This window comes from Mchenga conophoros, linkage group LG16, assembly GCF_057382185.1.
Source record: "Mchenga conophoros isolate Kocher_MC1m ecotype Shallow Benthic linkage group LG16, M_conophoros_male_GT1.1, whole genome shotgun sequence".
Taxonomy (NCBI): domain Eukaryota; kingdom Metazoa; phylum Chordata; class Actinopteri; order Cichliformes; family Cichlidae; genus Mchenga; species Mchenga conophoros.
The window spans coordinates 22,158,273-22,174,447 of NC_140541.1; the positions used below are offsets into that span (position 1 = coordinate 22,158,273).

General features: G+C 37.1%; 1 protein-coding gene and 1 long non-coding RNA gene across 5 annotated transcripts; one reads left to right on the plus strand and one right to left on the minus strand.

The window, feature by feature from the left end:
* The first annotated feature begins 386 nt into the window (after nucleotides 1-386).
* On the plus strand, nucleotides 387-16,039 carry LOC146556753 (muscleblind-like protein 2a). Of its 4 annotated transcripts, XM_085250169.1 has the most exons (10): nucleotides 388-676; nucleotides 2,856-3,565; nucleotides 6,621-6,785; nucleotides 6,875-7,096; nucleotides 7,207-7,467; nucleotides 8,687-8,740; nucleotides 9,071-9,230; nucleotides 10,425-10,460; nucleotides 11,182-11,276; nucleotides 13,046-13,192. In XM_085250169.1, the coding sequence occupies exons 2-10, from the start codon at nucleotides 3,392-3,394 to the stop codon at nucleotides 13,058-13,060; spliced, it is 1,182 nt and encodes a 393-aa protein (XP_085106295.1). In that variant the 5' UTR covers nucleotides 388-676; nucleotides 2,856-3,391; the 3' UTR covers nucleotides 13,061-13,192. The 4 variants fall into 4 exon arrangements, with proteins under 4 accessions (XP_085106296.1, XP_085106295.1, XP_085106293.1 ...); XM_085250167.1 differs by lacking the exon at nucleotides 11,182-11,276 and having other exon boundaries at nucleotides 13,046-16,039; XM_085250171.1 differs by lacking the exon at nucleotides 8,687-8,740.
* Nucleotides 6,323-13,293, minus strand: LOC146556754 (uncharacterized). The gene is made up of 3 exons (XR_014889034.1): nucleotides 13,000-13,293; nucleotides 10,550-10,604; nucleotides 6,323-6,793 (listed from the first exon to the last, which is right to left on the minus strand). It is a non-coding gene; the product is annotated as an uncharacterized LOC146556754 (long non-coding RNA).
* Nucleotides 16,040-16,175: the final 136 nt, after the last annotated feature.

Genomic DNA, 16,175 nt, shown 5'->3' on the forward strand with positions numbered 1-16,175 from the left:
TTTGTAAAGTTTTTGTTTGTTGCTAAATTCTCACTTTCCAATGCCTTTTTCAAAATATATATATACATTCTTCGTTAATTTGTTTATATTTGTGTGGGAACGAGTGCTCTCATGAACATAATCCACAAAACTCACATAGTTTTATTGCTGTTCCCTTGGTAACAAGCAAACCCTTGCCCTTTTAGCCTACTGGCACTCGTGTGGATCGTACCACTTTGCGGACGTAGGGTGGGTGTCAGAAAATAGAAGTTAAAGAATGCCTACTTTTTCCCACTATATTATTATTTTAGAAATCAACTTAATGTATGAAATGTCTCTATACAATAAATTACGCCTTACGCTCGGTTGAAACGTCATATGCTGAATTAATGGCTGTTTTCAGCCTTCGCATCGCACCCAGGGACACCCCTTTATCACACTGAACTGACGGTCGTACAGTAAGCTGTCAAAAGCTTGTTGCTTAAATCTGTGCAGCGCTACAAACTAAAGAAATTAGGTCGGAGACGTGGATGAAATAACGAGCGGTAATTCTCAGAACAGGGCGAGAAATAAAGAGGCTATTGAGAGGAAATTTCGGGAACACTTGACATATTGTTTTCGTTAGTTGGGTTGCCGTTGTCCTAGCTGGTGCGTGATTGTCGTATCCTCTGGGAAGCAGCTCGTTCGTGATGATGAGGTAAGCAGGTCCTGTCTTTCTGCTACCAGTGTGGCTAATGCAAGCTAATGCATGTTAATGTGAATGTATTTCTGATTGGGTTGTAAAGCTGACACTTAAGCATCCTAGCAGTCTCAAACTGTGGTAATAAAACTGCGTGATACAAAATAGTGGCAGTTAGTTGACTGCCATTGTACTAGTAAGCCTTAAAGTATTTTCTTACAGCTTTTAATCGAATTACAGTGACACAATATGATTGTATTTGTTGTTATGGTACACCTACAGCGGTGCTTCTTATGTGCATTTCCTCGTTTACTCTGAAAATGACTACATTTTTTTAAAAAAGTAGACAAAATGATTCCTACCTGGGATACTCGGAAGTGCCATTAAGACAACGCCATCCATCATATTGTCAGCAGTAAGTGGCTACACCCCTGAACTGAGAAGGATGCTGAAATTATTTAAATGTTACAATTAGAACTGAAAGATAACACACACAAAACAAAAAAGGCGTATTTCTATTTACATTGGGTTATTACGGGTTTTTAATACCAGCATACTGACCTGCACCTAATCCAAGGTATGGAGCTAATAACTCAGGCCTGTATTTATGATAATTAACTGTAAAGAGTGTTTAGGATATACACTTATGGGCTGCATGCTCTGTAGTCATGTTTGTGCAGAAGCTTTGTGCAAGCTTGCAAAATAATTTATTTCACATGCATCATTGTTCATCCCTGCAGCAGCAAACTCTGGAGGCATGGATCAAGTGTTGAATTCCACGTTCTCCAAGTAATCAGATTGTAATCATAAATAAATGGTCAACAGGAAGTTTCACATGGCAGATCAGATTCTTGTTCCCTATTGGACAATTTCTAACTGGGAGGGTCTTCCCAGAGGCCAGCTCCCAGACAGGAAGGGGGTGGCTGGAAATGTTTTAGTCAGAGCCTGGCAGAGAGTCTGTTTTTCTTGCTGTGAAGAGAAAATCTTTAGTCACTGAATCCATGGGACAGAAAGAAGGGTAAGAGTTGTTTTTTCTTGTCAGTATATTTAGAAGTCAGCAGCTTGAAAGTTGTATCTCCAGCCTAGATTCCAGGAAACAAGAACAAGCATTTTAGTGCCGAATGAAGTGAGAGAGGTCGGTTTTCCTGCTCTGTTTCCTGACTTGCGCCTAAAGGAATTTGCTGCAGCGTACTGTTAGACCAAGGGTTGCTGCAAAAGAAAAGGAAGAGCAGCAGAGCAAAACAGCTTTTGGAGTGCAGTATTTACTGATAGCTTTAGTTGATTTTAGTAGGATTAAAAAAAATCAAATCATGCAGATTTAATCAGCTCATGAGTTGTCCACCTTTTCTGTCTGCTCAGCAACTTCCTGTGTAGTTGCAGGTCTGACTACGCAGTTTGTGTTTGACTCCCAACCAGCTTAGCAGTACATAGAGAAGTAGAAAAAAATGAATTGGCTGCAATAACTGTATGACTCTTATAAAGTGCAATTAATGGATCCTGATGAACAAACTTTGATGCAAATGTGTCATAACCGTGTTTCAGCAAAACTCTGATTGTGTGATCTGGTGCCTTTATAAAATGCTAATGCTTTTATTTAGGCAGCATAACCTGGAAAAGAGTGAAATGTGTAGGCATAAAACATCTGTATTCCCTTTGGATTTCCCACGAAATGATGAGAAGGAGCTCCATGGTGAAAGATAAACGGATTTTTTTATGCCTGATTGCAAAATGTATGACTTGTGCTTTGCTGATTCAAACCTATTTTGTGTAGTTGTATGAGTTTAAATGGATGGCATCTGCCACTTCATTGTAATTCAGTTTATAGAGGAGGCAGACTAATGGCTTTAAATAAAGACAGGAACAGATGTGAGGTGGTGAGTGATTTGCAGGTGTGTGCAAAGTCTCTTTTCTTGATAAAACGCTGACAGCTTTGTATGAGCTGAACTTTTATTACTTACAGAGGAGTTCTAACAATGTGAATTGTCTGCTCTGTACTATCGTCATGGGGGCATGTTGGTGCAGTGGTTACCTCACTGCTAGAAGGTTCTGGGTTTGAACCTGTCTTTCTGTGGGGAGTTTGTTCTCATATTTTACATAACATCTTAACGTATCTTAATATGCCCACTGAACAGACTAATGATGCTGTAATCACAATTAAGTTTAATTTCAGTAATATCCCTGTTTTCTTTTCTTTCAGATTACAAACAGATAGTGCCTTTGAGAAGATATCTCCGACCTGAAGTTGGTTCATGTACATTGCTGCCCCTCGCTTCTTTTTTAAGTTGCAGTCTCATGCACCAACACAGGATACCTCAGCTCAAGCCCTTTGTCGCTGGTTTGCACACTTTCAGCACCTAAAAGAATGAGAAATTCAAGCCATAAAATAGAGGATAACAAGACGGAGGCTACTGACCAGCGCACATACGACAGAGTAACAATTCTGTGTTGAGATCATTGTTCACTCTCTGTGGGCGTTCTCGGCTGTGGAGTATACACTGCAGTCTCTTGCTGTAAAAAACACAGTTGTTCTTGTTTCTAGGATAATTTTTCTTTGATTGGCTAGTCATCTGATTTTTCTGCTCCTTCTGATGGGGGAGTCATCTGGTTGTTTTAACAAAGAAGCAGACTGTATTCAGAGCTAAAAGCTGCGATTAAGCTACAGCTTCTGGTGAATTAGTCTTTCAACAATAAGAGTGACTTTTAAAAGTTGCTTTAAAGTTACAACTTTTGGACATGGCGTTAAATATTTCTTCAGCGAGAGACACAAAATGGCTAACTCTGGAAGTTTGTCGACAGTTTCAGCGAGGAAACTGTTCACGCAGTGATGAGGAATGCAAATTTGCTCATCCGTCGAAGAGCTGCCAAATTGAAAATGGAAGAGTCATAGCCTGCTTTGACTCATTGAAGGTAAGACATATTAATGATCTTCTATTAAGTGTCAGAAAATAATGCCCCTGTATAAAGGAGTATGAAAGTAAACTAAGACTAAAAGGAAAACTGGATTTTGTTGCTGTTTGCTAGCAGTGTAACTGTGTAAGTTACTTATATGCTTAATAATGTAGTGCTGGAAGTACGTGTCAGTTATTAGTTTATAAAAGTGAAAGAAAAATAATTATTTCTTGGGTTAGAAAAAATTCAAGCATGCTCATTTCCCATGTTAAGTGGTGATAATAGAGAAATCAACTGTTAGCATCACTGTTGTATAGTCAGGTGTAAGTTTAATATTGAATTCTCAGAGCCCTTCAGTGCATTAACCCTCCCAAGCATCCAGCCTCATTTCCCATATTGCTCTACTATTTGTGAAATCATGGGTAATACCACTATTTCCCAAAGATTGTACGGTAAAATCTAATCACTTATCCAGAGGATTTAGGTGATAGAAGAAGAAAAAAAATCTGGCAGCCAGATGGATTACAGTCAGTTTATTCTCCTGCTTGCTCAGTTGCCCTGAATGAGGTGGGGGCATCCTTAATCCACTCTCACACATTCACCATCACACCAAAATCCAGCTTTGCCTCCAGGACTATCCTCATGTTGACTCATCTCCTTACCACCTTGCTACAAGTTTTTACATAGCTTGCCTGTAACTCCCGTGGACATGGGCCCGAATGCATTCATAGAATGAATCTACTTCATTCCTTCATATAAAAACATTTATTGTTCATCTTGATTATTATGACTGTCGGTGAGCTGCACCACTCTGCAGTCCGTCTTCCCTTTTCATAAACTAATCATCCCTCTTTGGTATGGTAGGTCCAGCCTGCTGGCTAAAAAAGCGACCGGAGTCTTCATTCAGAAATCTAATTGATACATTCAGATGCCAACAGAATAATGGAACAACAGATTAATTGGGTGCATATCTGAAAGGGGGGTTTTATTAGTTCAGACATTGGCTTTATGTTGTAGATAAGTGGCACCAAGCACTTTTCAACTTATCAAAGTGATTAGAGGTTTCCATAATATTTATTTTACTGCAAAGTAGTCGGCCAGAAATCTGTAATTTCCTTTGTAAAAGATTGTATTACATTTTGCTCATAAAATATTAAGGTGAGAACAGCTCTCTGCTTTGAAAAGAAAAGCTACAACTGCAACTATCTGCATTACCTTCATATTGATTAATATGGAAATTTAATGATCATAATTATAATAGATTTGAATAGAACATTTCAAGAAACTCAAGAAAGAGTATAAATAAATTACATTCATATATAAAAATGATCTAAACTGATTGTCCTGTTCACAAGTAAAGTGCTTGTTTTATTTGACCAACAAGCAAATATCAAAACTACTTAATTTACTGTTACATGAGATAAAGGATACCCTAAAATGCCTTATTTATGATTTTTATTTGTCAAATTAGCTGAAGATTTTCTAACAAATGTTCATTCGTTGCTCTAAATAAAATGTGCAGTTTATTCAGAGCCAGACTAAAATGTTTTTTCAACAGGGTACCTTAAGGGGAGTATAGAGTTTCTACTGGAATTTCGAGAATGAATGTCAAGCTGTGCTTTTCCAATTTTTAGGAACTCTGTCTAACTATGTCAAAGTTTACAATGATGTTTTGTAGTATTGAGCCCTTGTTTGCTTAGTGAGAGCTAGCCATTCAGAGACGTGTTTTCCTCGTATTTTTCTCTTGGCTTTCCTGCTGACGTTGTTGCCATACGATTTTTGTTCAATTCAGGGTTGTGAGTGAGAAGGACATGTCAAAACAATTACTGTTAACTTTCCCATTCACCAGTGAATCCTAACACAATTGATGTCATCATGTTGAAGAATATGCACACTCTTTGGTATTGTAAGTAGATCCTCGTGGCTTCTAATAAAGCACCCGACAGTACTGTTGATGTCCAGATGTAGCTGATTCCTTTTACTTGCTGTTTCTACAGTTTTATTGTAGGCGATACGTTTTTGTTATATATCAGGGCTAAAGTTCAGTACCAGCAGGCATTACTTCTGAAAATTTTCTAGGGCTAGATGCTGAAGATATAAAGTCAAGTCATTCCTTGGTTGTTGTATCTCCTTGTTTGGTTCATTCTGTGAGTACTACATTTTTTCTTTATAGATAAGACAAATTAATAACCAGTATTCAGAATATATATCTAAATGAATGTCAGAAGAAATTTAAATGAGCAGACATGAGTCTGAGAACTTGAATATATAGGAGAGAGAACGCTCATCTCTTATTAGGTTAATATAAATGCCTGAGTGGCAGGGATGGCTTTGATTGGCTCATATTGAGGGTAAAATAAATAAATAAAGGGTTTTTCAGGTTTTGTATTTAGGCTTAAAAACAAACCGCTGAAATATACCACCGTTAAGGCTAAATGAGTAAAAAAAACCCTGTGTAATTAGCCAATGCATGTTGTAATGCACAGTATATGCTGCACAAGTGTTGCATTCAAAGCTGATGTTCAGTGACTGTGCAGTGAATGATTTTGGATAGTAGGTGGGTCGGGTAGGATTGAGAATTGTGTAGTCTGTGAAATTTTCATGGGAAAAATCATTTAACCTGCTGATTAACACTTCTGAGTACCAGCTCTGATCTGATCTGTGAGAGTCTAAATAAAGGATGTAATGCAACACATAATCTGCAACAGTTTATTCTTTTGCATTTTTCAACACTAACTGTCTGCACTCCAAGTAAAGTCTTGTGCCTGACTCAAGAAAATTTTGACATCCATCATTGCAATGTAAAATGCTTTATTCTAGCCACGACTAGCTGTCACGTCATGCAACACAGCACCGCTGACAGTGGAGCCTGAGTGGGAGAGCTGTGGAGAAAAAACATGTTGACGATTACGTTTCTTTGAGACAATCTTACAGGATTTTGATGAAAACAAAACATTCATTTTTTTTCTCAGTCTTTTGATTCAGCAACATTTTTAGTCTATCAGATTGTAAAATTTCTTTATGATATGAATGAAAATGCTTCTATTTCACTTTATAATTTCTCTGAATGCAGGGCAGATGCTCAAGAGAAAACTGCAAGTACCTTCATCCACCTTCACACTTAAAAACCCAGTTAGAGATAAATGGGCGCAACAACCTCATCCATCAGAAGACTGCAGCAGCCGTGCTTGCCCAGCAGATGCAGCTCATGATCCCTGGACCCAGCCTGCAGCCTGTGGTAAAGTCCTGGTTCAGGAGGAATTTTAAGTCAGTGTGATGTTGATGGATGGCATTCTCACACATAATATGTATGCTCTTCCCTCATAGCCAACATTTACACAGGGACTTGGCACAAACGCTGGTCTCGGTTATGGTTCATACATGACACCATTAAGCCATGGAATGAGCCTCATTCCTTCAGACATCCTCTCCAGCACTCCGGTTCTTGTTCCAGGGAGCTCACCTGTCTCAGTCCAGTGCTCCTCCTCTTCCTCCTCCTCTTCCTCTTCTTCTCCCTCACAGAAGCTTCAGCGTTCAGACAAACTAGAGGTATTCATGCACACCAAGGCGTGACTTCACATAAAAATACATTAGCGCTTATGCGGTTTCACATGATCTGGCTACACATTTAAAAGCTGAACTCCTCTTGCTCCTCTCAGGTGTGTCGTGAGTTTCAGCGAGGAAACTGTGCAAGAGGGGAGACAGATTGCCGCTTTGCTCATCCCAGTGACAGCCCAATGATTGACACCACGGATAACACTGTCACTGTTTGCATGGACTACATCAAGAGTCGCTGTTCCAGGGAGAAGTGCAAGTATTTTCACCCGCCTGCACACTTGCAGGCCAAAATCAAATCCAGTCAACAACAAATCAATCAGACAGCAGTGGCAGCACAGGCCGCAGCCGCAGCTGCAGCTGTGGTAAGTCAGAGTGTTATCCTTCTGATGATTGATAAAGTGTTCATCATTGTTCTGTCTATGAAATTGCTGAATGTGGAGTGCTGCATATTTGTAAGCATTTGTAATGGTACATTCAGTGAAGTTGAATAGAAGCTCCTCTCAAAACTTTAAGCAGCAACTCCTGAAGTAGTTTAATATCAAAGAAATGCACCAGTATTTTATTTTTAAATAAAACTTCTTAAAGGTCACAATATTGATTTCCTATGTAAAACTTCAGACAGTTGAATCTGACACCTTCCTCTCACAGATTTACATAGTCTTAGCAATTTTAAATTGATCCTCTTCATTAAGTCTTACAGCTACAATTTTTCTTGGATTGTTTTTAAATTGCGTCATTAAGTATCATTAAATAGCCTTTAAATGTAATGCACAATCAGGCTTCTCACAATTTCTATTATCTTTTCTTTAGTGCAATATTAAAGCCACATTGGCTCACTAAATTATGCTTCTTTGGCCTCCATTCTACTTAAAAATCATGTCTAGCATACATCATCTTTTATGGTTAATTCTTTTCCATACATTTTTATTTAGGTTGTAGTTTAAGTTGTTAGTTGTTCTTATGTACTGTACAAGTTAAGGAGACATCTGTAATTCAAAAGCTTTAGTGTGAGTGCAGTAAATGGAGCTCCACATTCTGTGCTTTGTGACATCAGGTGCATGGTTGTTTTAACTTTTGATTTGTGGTACTGCCTTTGCTACCTTCATAAAACCAAGCTATCTTTCATTTAATTATGAAACTGTTAAGTGCTTGCTGTGCATTATATCAGTATCCTGCACTTGGAGTCATAAAACCAGCGTGTTCCAAAATCCTTTTGTGTGCATAGTAGGTTTTGTTAATATTTTAATACCTTTCATTTTAAGCATTGTTCTCAAACTTGACGTATAGTTTAAGGTTATTACACCCTTGTTATTATAAGTCTTTGTTGCCAAAATGATTCATTAACTGTACATGTTGACCTACTAATTAAGGAATCTTTAGTTTAATGTGTCCTTACTGTGCATGAATATTGTGTTTTATGTGGTATACTACATTCAGGTTATTTTTGTTTTGTTTTCCCCTTCTCACCTATCCACAATGCTGTCCTCCATGATGCACCTCTGCTTGCTGTTACCTGTATGTTAATACGCTTGAATCCCATTGGCCCACTGCCATCATGTGCTCGCTGCCTGCTATTAAAAGACTCAGTCGACTGCCAAAGCAATGAAGCGACCCCTCGAGGCAACTGTAGACCTGGTACTTTCACCTTTTGCTTTGCATGTAGCTATTAATTGTACTGTGAGAACTTTTCATTTTTGTCATTGGGGTTTACGGCTTCTTCAAGTCTTATATTGCCCTTCTGTACATGATCTGTCAGCATGGGTATTTTTAAGTGCTCAAGTTGTCAAATAAGTTTTGGTGAATACATTACACCAGTCATATCTGTGGTAGTTTTTTTTTTCATTGTGTCATCTTTATATTTTAGTCATGTGTATCATTTTTTAAACATAAATACTAACATATCCTTTTAAAGGTGTGCGTAACAGAAATATGGGAAGTGTCTTATTGCCTCTTGTCCCTTTCCAGGCCTTTCCCCATAGTGTTCTGCAACCCCTACCAAAGAGACCAGTTCTTGAGAAGAGCAGCTGGGCCGGCTCTCTCCTCAGCCCCAGTTTGTTGCACTACCAGCAGGCTCTGGTCAGCTCACAGACTCTGCAGCAGCCCACTGCAGCATTTTATCCCACAGGTGAGCTTCCAAACCTGCTATGACTCCATGGCTAAGCTAGATTTCCGTGTCTGTCTCAGGGCTTATTGCCGTCAGATATTGTTCGCAAATATCACATCATGTATTACTGTTACTTAACTGAAGAAATTTGCAGGATCAGCAGCACTCCTTGTGAACAGGTCTGTTATATCAAAGCTTTCAAAAAAGGGTGTGACTCTTAATCCTTACACTAACAGGTTTTTGACATGTCACTGCAAGATTCTTGGCTTTATCATAGCTTATAATTAAACTTTGTTAAACTCATATTACGAAAAGTAAGACTGTTATGAAAAACAGTTGCTCTCAGTTACTCCAGTAGAACCAGTAAACTATTAAAGATTGAAGCAGTGGTTACAAAGCAAATTGATGACCTCTTAACAACCAGGGCAGGTTCTTCAAGGCAACAGGTGTGCTATATGTCAGTTGGCAAGTCATGGTCATAGACACACCTATATGGGGAGAAATTTGCCTCAAAGAATTACAAATGTGTACAGTATGACACACACGCGTAAACTAAGATTTACAAATGCATACGTTTAAACCTGACTAAATACTGATCATTTACACACAATTTGTTAAGTTCAGCTTCACAAATCGGATAATTTTCTGTGTATACAAATGTCTAAAACTACACGTAACATCCCTCTCGCTCACTTACAAAACCATGTGAACTAATCGCCTAATATGCACACGTGGGCTTTTGAGACACATTTCACAAGGTCAGCTTTGCACAGATCCATATATGTAAGCTGTGTTCATGTTCTGGTGTAAAATTGGGATTTCCTTTGTTTTCTTTTGGTGGGGGGGGGGTCTTGTGTGTCATACTGTACATATTTGTAACCTTTTTTGAGGCAATTTCTCTCCATACACCTACACCTCACCTAATGCGACCAGTGTAAATGTCTGGTTTGAAAAGGTCTGTTTGCTTGCAGAAATTTCTCTTAAATGTATTCTATGTTAATGCGCCTGTTTTGTAGTTAGTGAACACTAACTACAAAACACTAGTTTTGTGTTACTCAGCTTGTATCCATCAGAACAAAACAATGCTGCATTAACACAATGGGCCTGTTTAATAAAGTAAAGATCTGTTTTTATGGGCTTACACCAGTATTGACCATATTAATGTATGTCGATTTTGATAAAGACCTTTTCTTTTTTCACCTGTAAATCACACAGGTTCTGTGTTGTGCATGACTCCAGCTAATGGCATTGGTAGGTGCCTCCTCCATGTTCTTCTTTAACCATGTCCTTTTGTAGTAAAGAATACATTACTTTGTCTGGATAAGGTAGAGTATACTTACTATTAACGGATGAGAAATCAACCCTTTGAACCAGGAAACTGGATGAGAACAAAAACTGAAAAAAACAAGAGATTACTTTAGTTTTTTAGTAAACATTTTTAGCTTTATGTTTCATTTTTTGCCTTTCTGATCAGAGCCCTGTATGTATATATGCTTGTAAAATTATTTTAAATAATCAAAGCACAGTAAAGAAATGTAAGCACTTTTGGTTTATTCTGGATTGTGATTAGGAAATTTGATCAGCATCCCATAGATTTACCTCATAGTTTATGCTCTTTAATGTTTTGTATTAATAGTAAAACTCTGTAAATGTTGTATTTAAAAAAACAAAACAACAACAAACAAACACATTGATCACCTCTGGTGGCATAGCTTTACATGCCATATCTTGTGGGATGCCAGATTATGGACAGATTTCCTAATTTTATCTCTTATCAGCCCTCCTTTTATGTTTTTCCCCTGCTGTCTCGCTTTGCTGTGTGATCACATGCCATCTGCTGGTCTAACCCAATGATGGCTTGCTGCTAATGTCATTTTGTATTTGCTTGGCAAGAGAGAGAGATACATTGCTATGGTTACCATAATGCTCCACCTCCCTTTTCATTGCTTTCATGGTTCCCTTCCTGAAAAAGTCCCCATGATGTACAGTGCTACGCCTGCTACTGTCTCTGCAGCAACTACTCCCGCCACAAGTGTCCCCTACGCAGCAACAGCACCAACCAATCAGGTTTGCTCCTTTTTAAAGCTTTCTGTCATAAATCCTTGAGCTCTAAATAAGTGCTTCATCTTTCAATCAGGGGAGTTGCTTCATCAGCGTAGAGATGCCCGGCTTGCATTGCAGCATTAAGCTTTCGTGTACCTCGTAGACCAACTAGGCTGCATCTCATCCTTTCCTTTAGAAACAAAACATATTTCTAGCTCTTCCATCTGCAAACTGTGGTGTCGCTTATATTCTCTATTGCATGTTTTATGCTTTGGTTGATGTCAGTGTCTTTTCCAACACAAGCTACAGTATATAGGACTTAACCATACAGTTCTTGATATTGGTTATGCTGACTTTCTGTGTGCAACGTCTTAATATAAGATTTTTATTATTCGTGTAATAAAAAATATTATTCACATTTCCTCAATTGGCTAGTTTGAAACATTTAATATTAGGATTGAGAGAGTAAATCTAAAGTATTTGGTATTCTTTACTTTGATTACTGTTGTCTTTTTAATGTTTAATGAATGAAGTCATATGGACATACGGATAAGTTAGTATTTAAACTTTGTCATGACCACTGGCATAAAAGTGTGGGGCTAAGTCAGAGTCAGAAGTTTTATTCATTTGAAAAGTCTTTTGAAACTGAAATTCTAAGTTTTGATATTTAAAATGTAAAAAAAAAACTGTTTAAAAAAAACAAAAGAATGATTTTATTTTGAATAAATTTGTTTTCTTTTTTTTTTTTTTGTTAGTTTACGTTTATTTTTTTATTTTACATCTGATTTGATCATTTTCCGATTTTTAACCCTGGTTTTGTGTTGTGGGCATGTATGAAGGGGGAGAGGTGGGTGTAGACTGATGATTGACAGCTTCTGTGTCACATTTGTTACAAGTTTAAAATGAGCATTTTGATGGAAGATGGTCATCGCTCCTTTACAGGATGCTGCTGGCACCAGCCAACAGGTAAGAAACATGGTTTCCTGGATTATCCTATGATTGACTATATTGATGAGTGAATGTTTGTAACATATTGATATTGCAGGTGCTATGAACTCTTTTACATTAGGTTTAAATAAGGTGGGCGAGATTCTAATCTCAATATAGCTTTTTTGCAACCTACCACCCAATCAGATAACAGTATTCCTTGTTGTAGGGGTAAATTTTTTCCCCACATGTATGTATATCAATATGTTTCAAATATTGACCCATCAATATAGTCTATTATAGCACAATCTGAAACTGTGGCTGGTGCCGGCAGCATCCCGTGAAGGAGCAGTGACCATCTTCAGCCAAAATGCTCATTTTAAACTTGTAACCAACGTGACACAGGAGCTTTCAATCACTAGTCTACACGCACCCCTCCCCTTTGATACACAGCCACAACACAAAATCACGGTCAAAAGTCTGACACTGGAAAAAAAAAAGGGTTTGAAGCTGATAAATAGTTAAAACTGTTTTTAAAAATGCATAAAACAATTTATTCAATGTGTAAAATAATTCATTTGATTGTTTAAACACATTTTTTAATATCAAAACTTATAATTTCAGTTCCAAATCACTTTTGCAAATCAATAAAACTTTTAACCTTAAATTAGCTTCAAGGTCAAGCCGCATTTTTACAAAACGATGTATCAAGAGAATAAAGTTCATTTCACTTAAACTTTGTATTTTCATATCACTTAAGAGTGAGAAGTGAGTTCCTTAATAATCTTTGTCTTGTAACAAAGGCGATTGTAAAGTATACCTGTTGTGTGAAACTACTCAGTGACTTGTCTTTGCCTCCGAAACAGATCATCCTCAAGTAACCGCCAGAAACAGAAGCCAGTGCCGTGTTGCTGCTGTTAAGGGTCCCGGGCAGCCGTTCTGTAAATATTCTGTTAACAATACACACAAAATACAAGAGGCTGCATGTGGATAACATCGCCGACTTTATCTGACATTATGATGATGATGATGATGATACATTACAGGCAGTTATAATGAACCTCTACATTATACTGTAATAGGTGTCAGAGAGATTGTTATTGTACACGCCTTTGCACCTGCTAACATGCACCTTCAACGATCAATGTGCATTATTTATTTGTTTCCTAAACTAATTCTGATAGGGTTATGAGTGCATTTAGCCACCAATCAAACTTAAATACAATAGATGCTACAGAGAAGTAAACTGGCAGTAGTGGCATAAAACTAAACAACAGAGATGTTTTAAATAATGTAAATATTTTAATCAGTTCTCAGTCTGTAGACAGTACCTGTTAATGTCAGGTGTAAAGGCGTCCTATATTGTAGATTATATTGCAGTTTTATCATCATCATATTCTTTATTGAATGTGTTATTTAAACTAAGAAAGTTTTGTTTTTGATGATAATGATTGCTCATCTAGTGCCAGATTTAACTTTTAATCAAAGAGAAAAGCACTTAATTTAACTTTAAACTTAACAAAAAATTGTGTATATAAAAAAAATGTAATCTAACAGCAGGTTTATGGATGTCCCTTTAAAAATGCTCTGAGTCCCTCTATACTTCACCCAGAGTAATGGATCAGTGCTCCACCTCCTGGTGTGCCTTTGCATTACATATACAGATTGTTTTCTGTCTTTTCTGAGAGAAATGAAATGTTTTATCCGTTCAAAGCAATTTTGTTTTTCTAATTTAACACCTCTTTAGTAAATGTGCATTATTGCTCAAGACAATTGCTGACTCACTGATGGATCTGTAAATACTTTTCACTTGTTCAAGTTGATATAGCCTCCACAGCCATGAAAGTCAGCTCAGTAAGAGTATGAAGTTACTGCTGCTCATATTCAAACTAAAGCTCTTGTGATCCTGTGAGGGTTGCGTGTTGAGTAGTGTCTCAACTGTTAGTCTTAAGGTTGCAGTCACTTGTCAGTACTGTATTAATCGAAGGTTACAAGTGCCTAAACAGTTGTGCATGCAATGATTAAGTATATTTGAAAAGGTTTGTGTGGAAAAACACTCAGAAAATCTATTCCACTTAAGACATATACATTAGGATTAAATCTACGTGTTTTTGCAATACCATGTAAATGCAGTGGTATTGTGTGTGTGGACCTGTTAATTAGGCTTACAGTTTGTTTTCACTGATGCTTTAATGTGTATGTTATTCAATGTAATTTTCAATTTAATTTGATTTTCTTTCATTTTTCGACAAGAAATTAGCAAAAAGGGCAAAATACTTTTGTAGTAAAGTAGAAGGAGGCAAACATTTGGTGACATGTAGTCATGAGAGATTGACGCGGCATGATGCAGTTACTCATTGCTGTCTACTATTTAGCAGCAGACAGGGTGGGCATTGTGTCTGATTAAGAGAAATATTGTTTCTTTCTTTTATTAGAATTTTAGTTATCTATTTTGCAAACAAGGTGTACAAATAGAAACCTTTCATTGAATCTTTTGCATTTCTTCACTTTTTTATTATATATTTTCCTTGTGATGTTTTACATGTCAATAGAATTTACGAGCATAATTTTACTGGTGTAATATTAGTTCAAAATAGTTTTAACATGTATTCTTTTATTTTGTGATGAATGCAATTTATTAAAATTACTTTAGGTGTGCTGAGGGTTTCTCAAAGGACCTTGATCTGTTAGCCTATTAAAAGCGGTCTTGTGTCCAGGGATTGATGTTGGACAAAGGAGAAACTTAAAGCAATTCATCCTTTTTGCTGCCTGTAAGGGACAACAAGCCTTTGTATGACCAAGGCCATAGGATTGATTTTTATGTACAAAAGTGCATCGTACAGGACATGTTTTCCAAAAAAGAAAAGAAGTAATTTTCATAATGGTGTAACAGTAGTTTGTCATTTATTGTCTGATTTGCTGCTGAGGGCAATCCCAAGTTGCAGTGATGAAAACTGTATTTTGGTCGGTGGTAGATTAGCTGTATCTCCTCACAGTAATTAGATTACTTGGAAGAAACTTGGATATTTAACTTTATTATTATATGGTGAAACACTGTGGGTAAAACAGTGCATAAAAGAGAACTTTTGAAATGTTAGTTTCGTGTTTGTTAAGGCTTCCCTCTGCATGTTGAGCACCAAACTTAAAAATGTATTTGGCTTTCAAAATATAATTGCTTTAAAAGTTTAGACTGCTATTAGACATACAATATTTCCCCACTTATTTATTTTACTTAAAGGCATGTTTTTGAATGTTTGTGTTATGTTATGGCAAAACGTTTGAATGTCATGGATCCACCTGCACACAGAGGTTGTTTGAGATCTCGCCCAGTCAAAAAGATGTGAACAGTAAGAATGTTTGGTCTGACTGACTGATGGAAACACTTCTCATAAGCACTTTTTCTACAGTCAGACAACTGAGAAGACAGGCTTTGTGTGAACTTTGCCTTACCTTTGGTGTATTACTGAGTCTGTATTTGTTCACTAATTATGATTTCTATGTCGTCTAATAAATAGAATAAACTTCACTGAACCTTTCTCTTAAATTAAGATACACACATTTCTAACATGAGGACATTATTACATTGTAACGACACCTGAAATAGCTGATATTGATTGGCTTGTGGGGTTGGCTAGCATTTTATTGCAACCTGTCATATTTAAACACTGAAGCTTCTCGTTAAGATGTCACGCAACAGCTATTTGGATCCATCCTGGTCTGAATGCAAACATTTTCCCCAAAAGTAATTGTGTATAATTAAACATTTCTTGTGGATATTTTTTGTTCCTGTAAATTCTAAATTGTGTACAATCTGATATTAAATATACATAAATAAATATATGAATGTCGTGTAAATGCCATCCTGTGAGCTGTGTTTAATTTTGCAATGCATCAGCAGTAGAAACCACGTGTCATCCTCAGTGAGCATGTTTTCATGTTTTTGTGTTACAATTTGTTCAAACAGCTGTCCTGTGAAATTGTATTTATCACTATTAG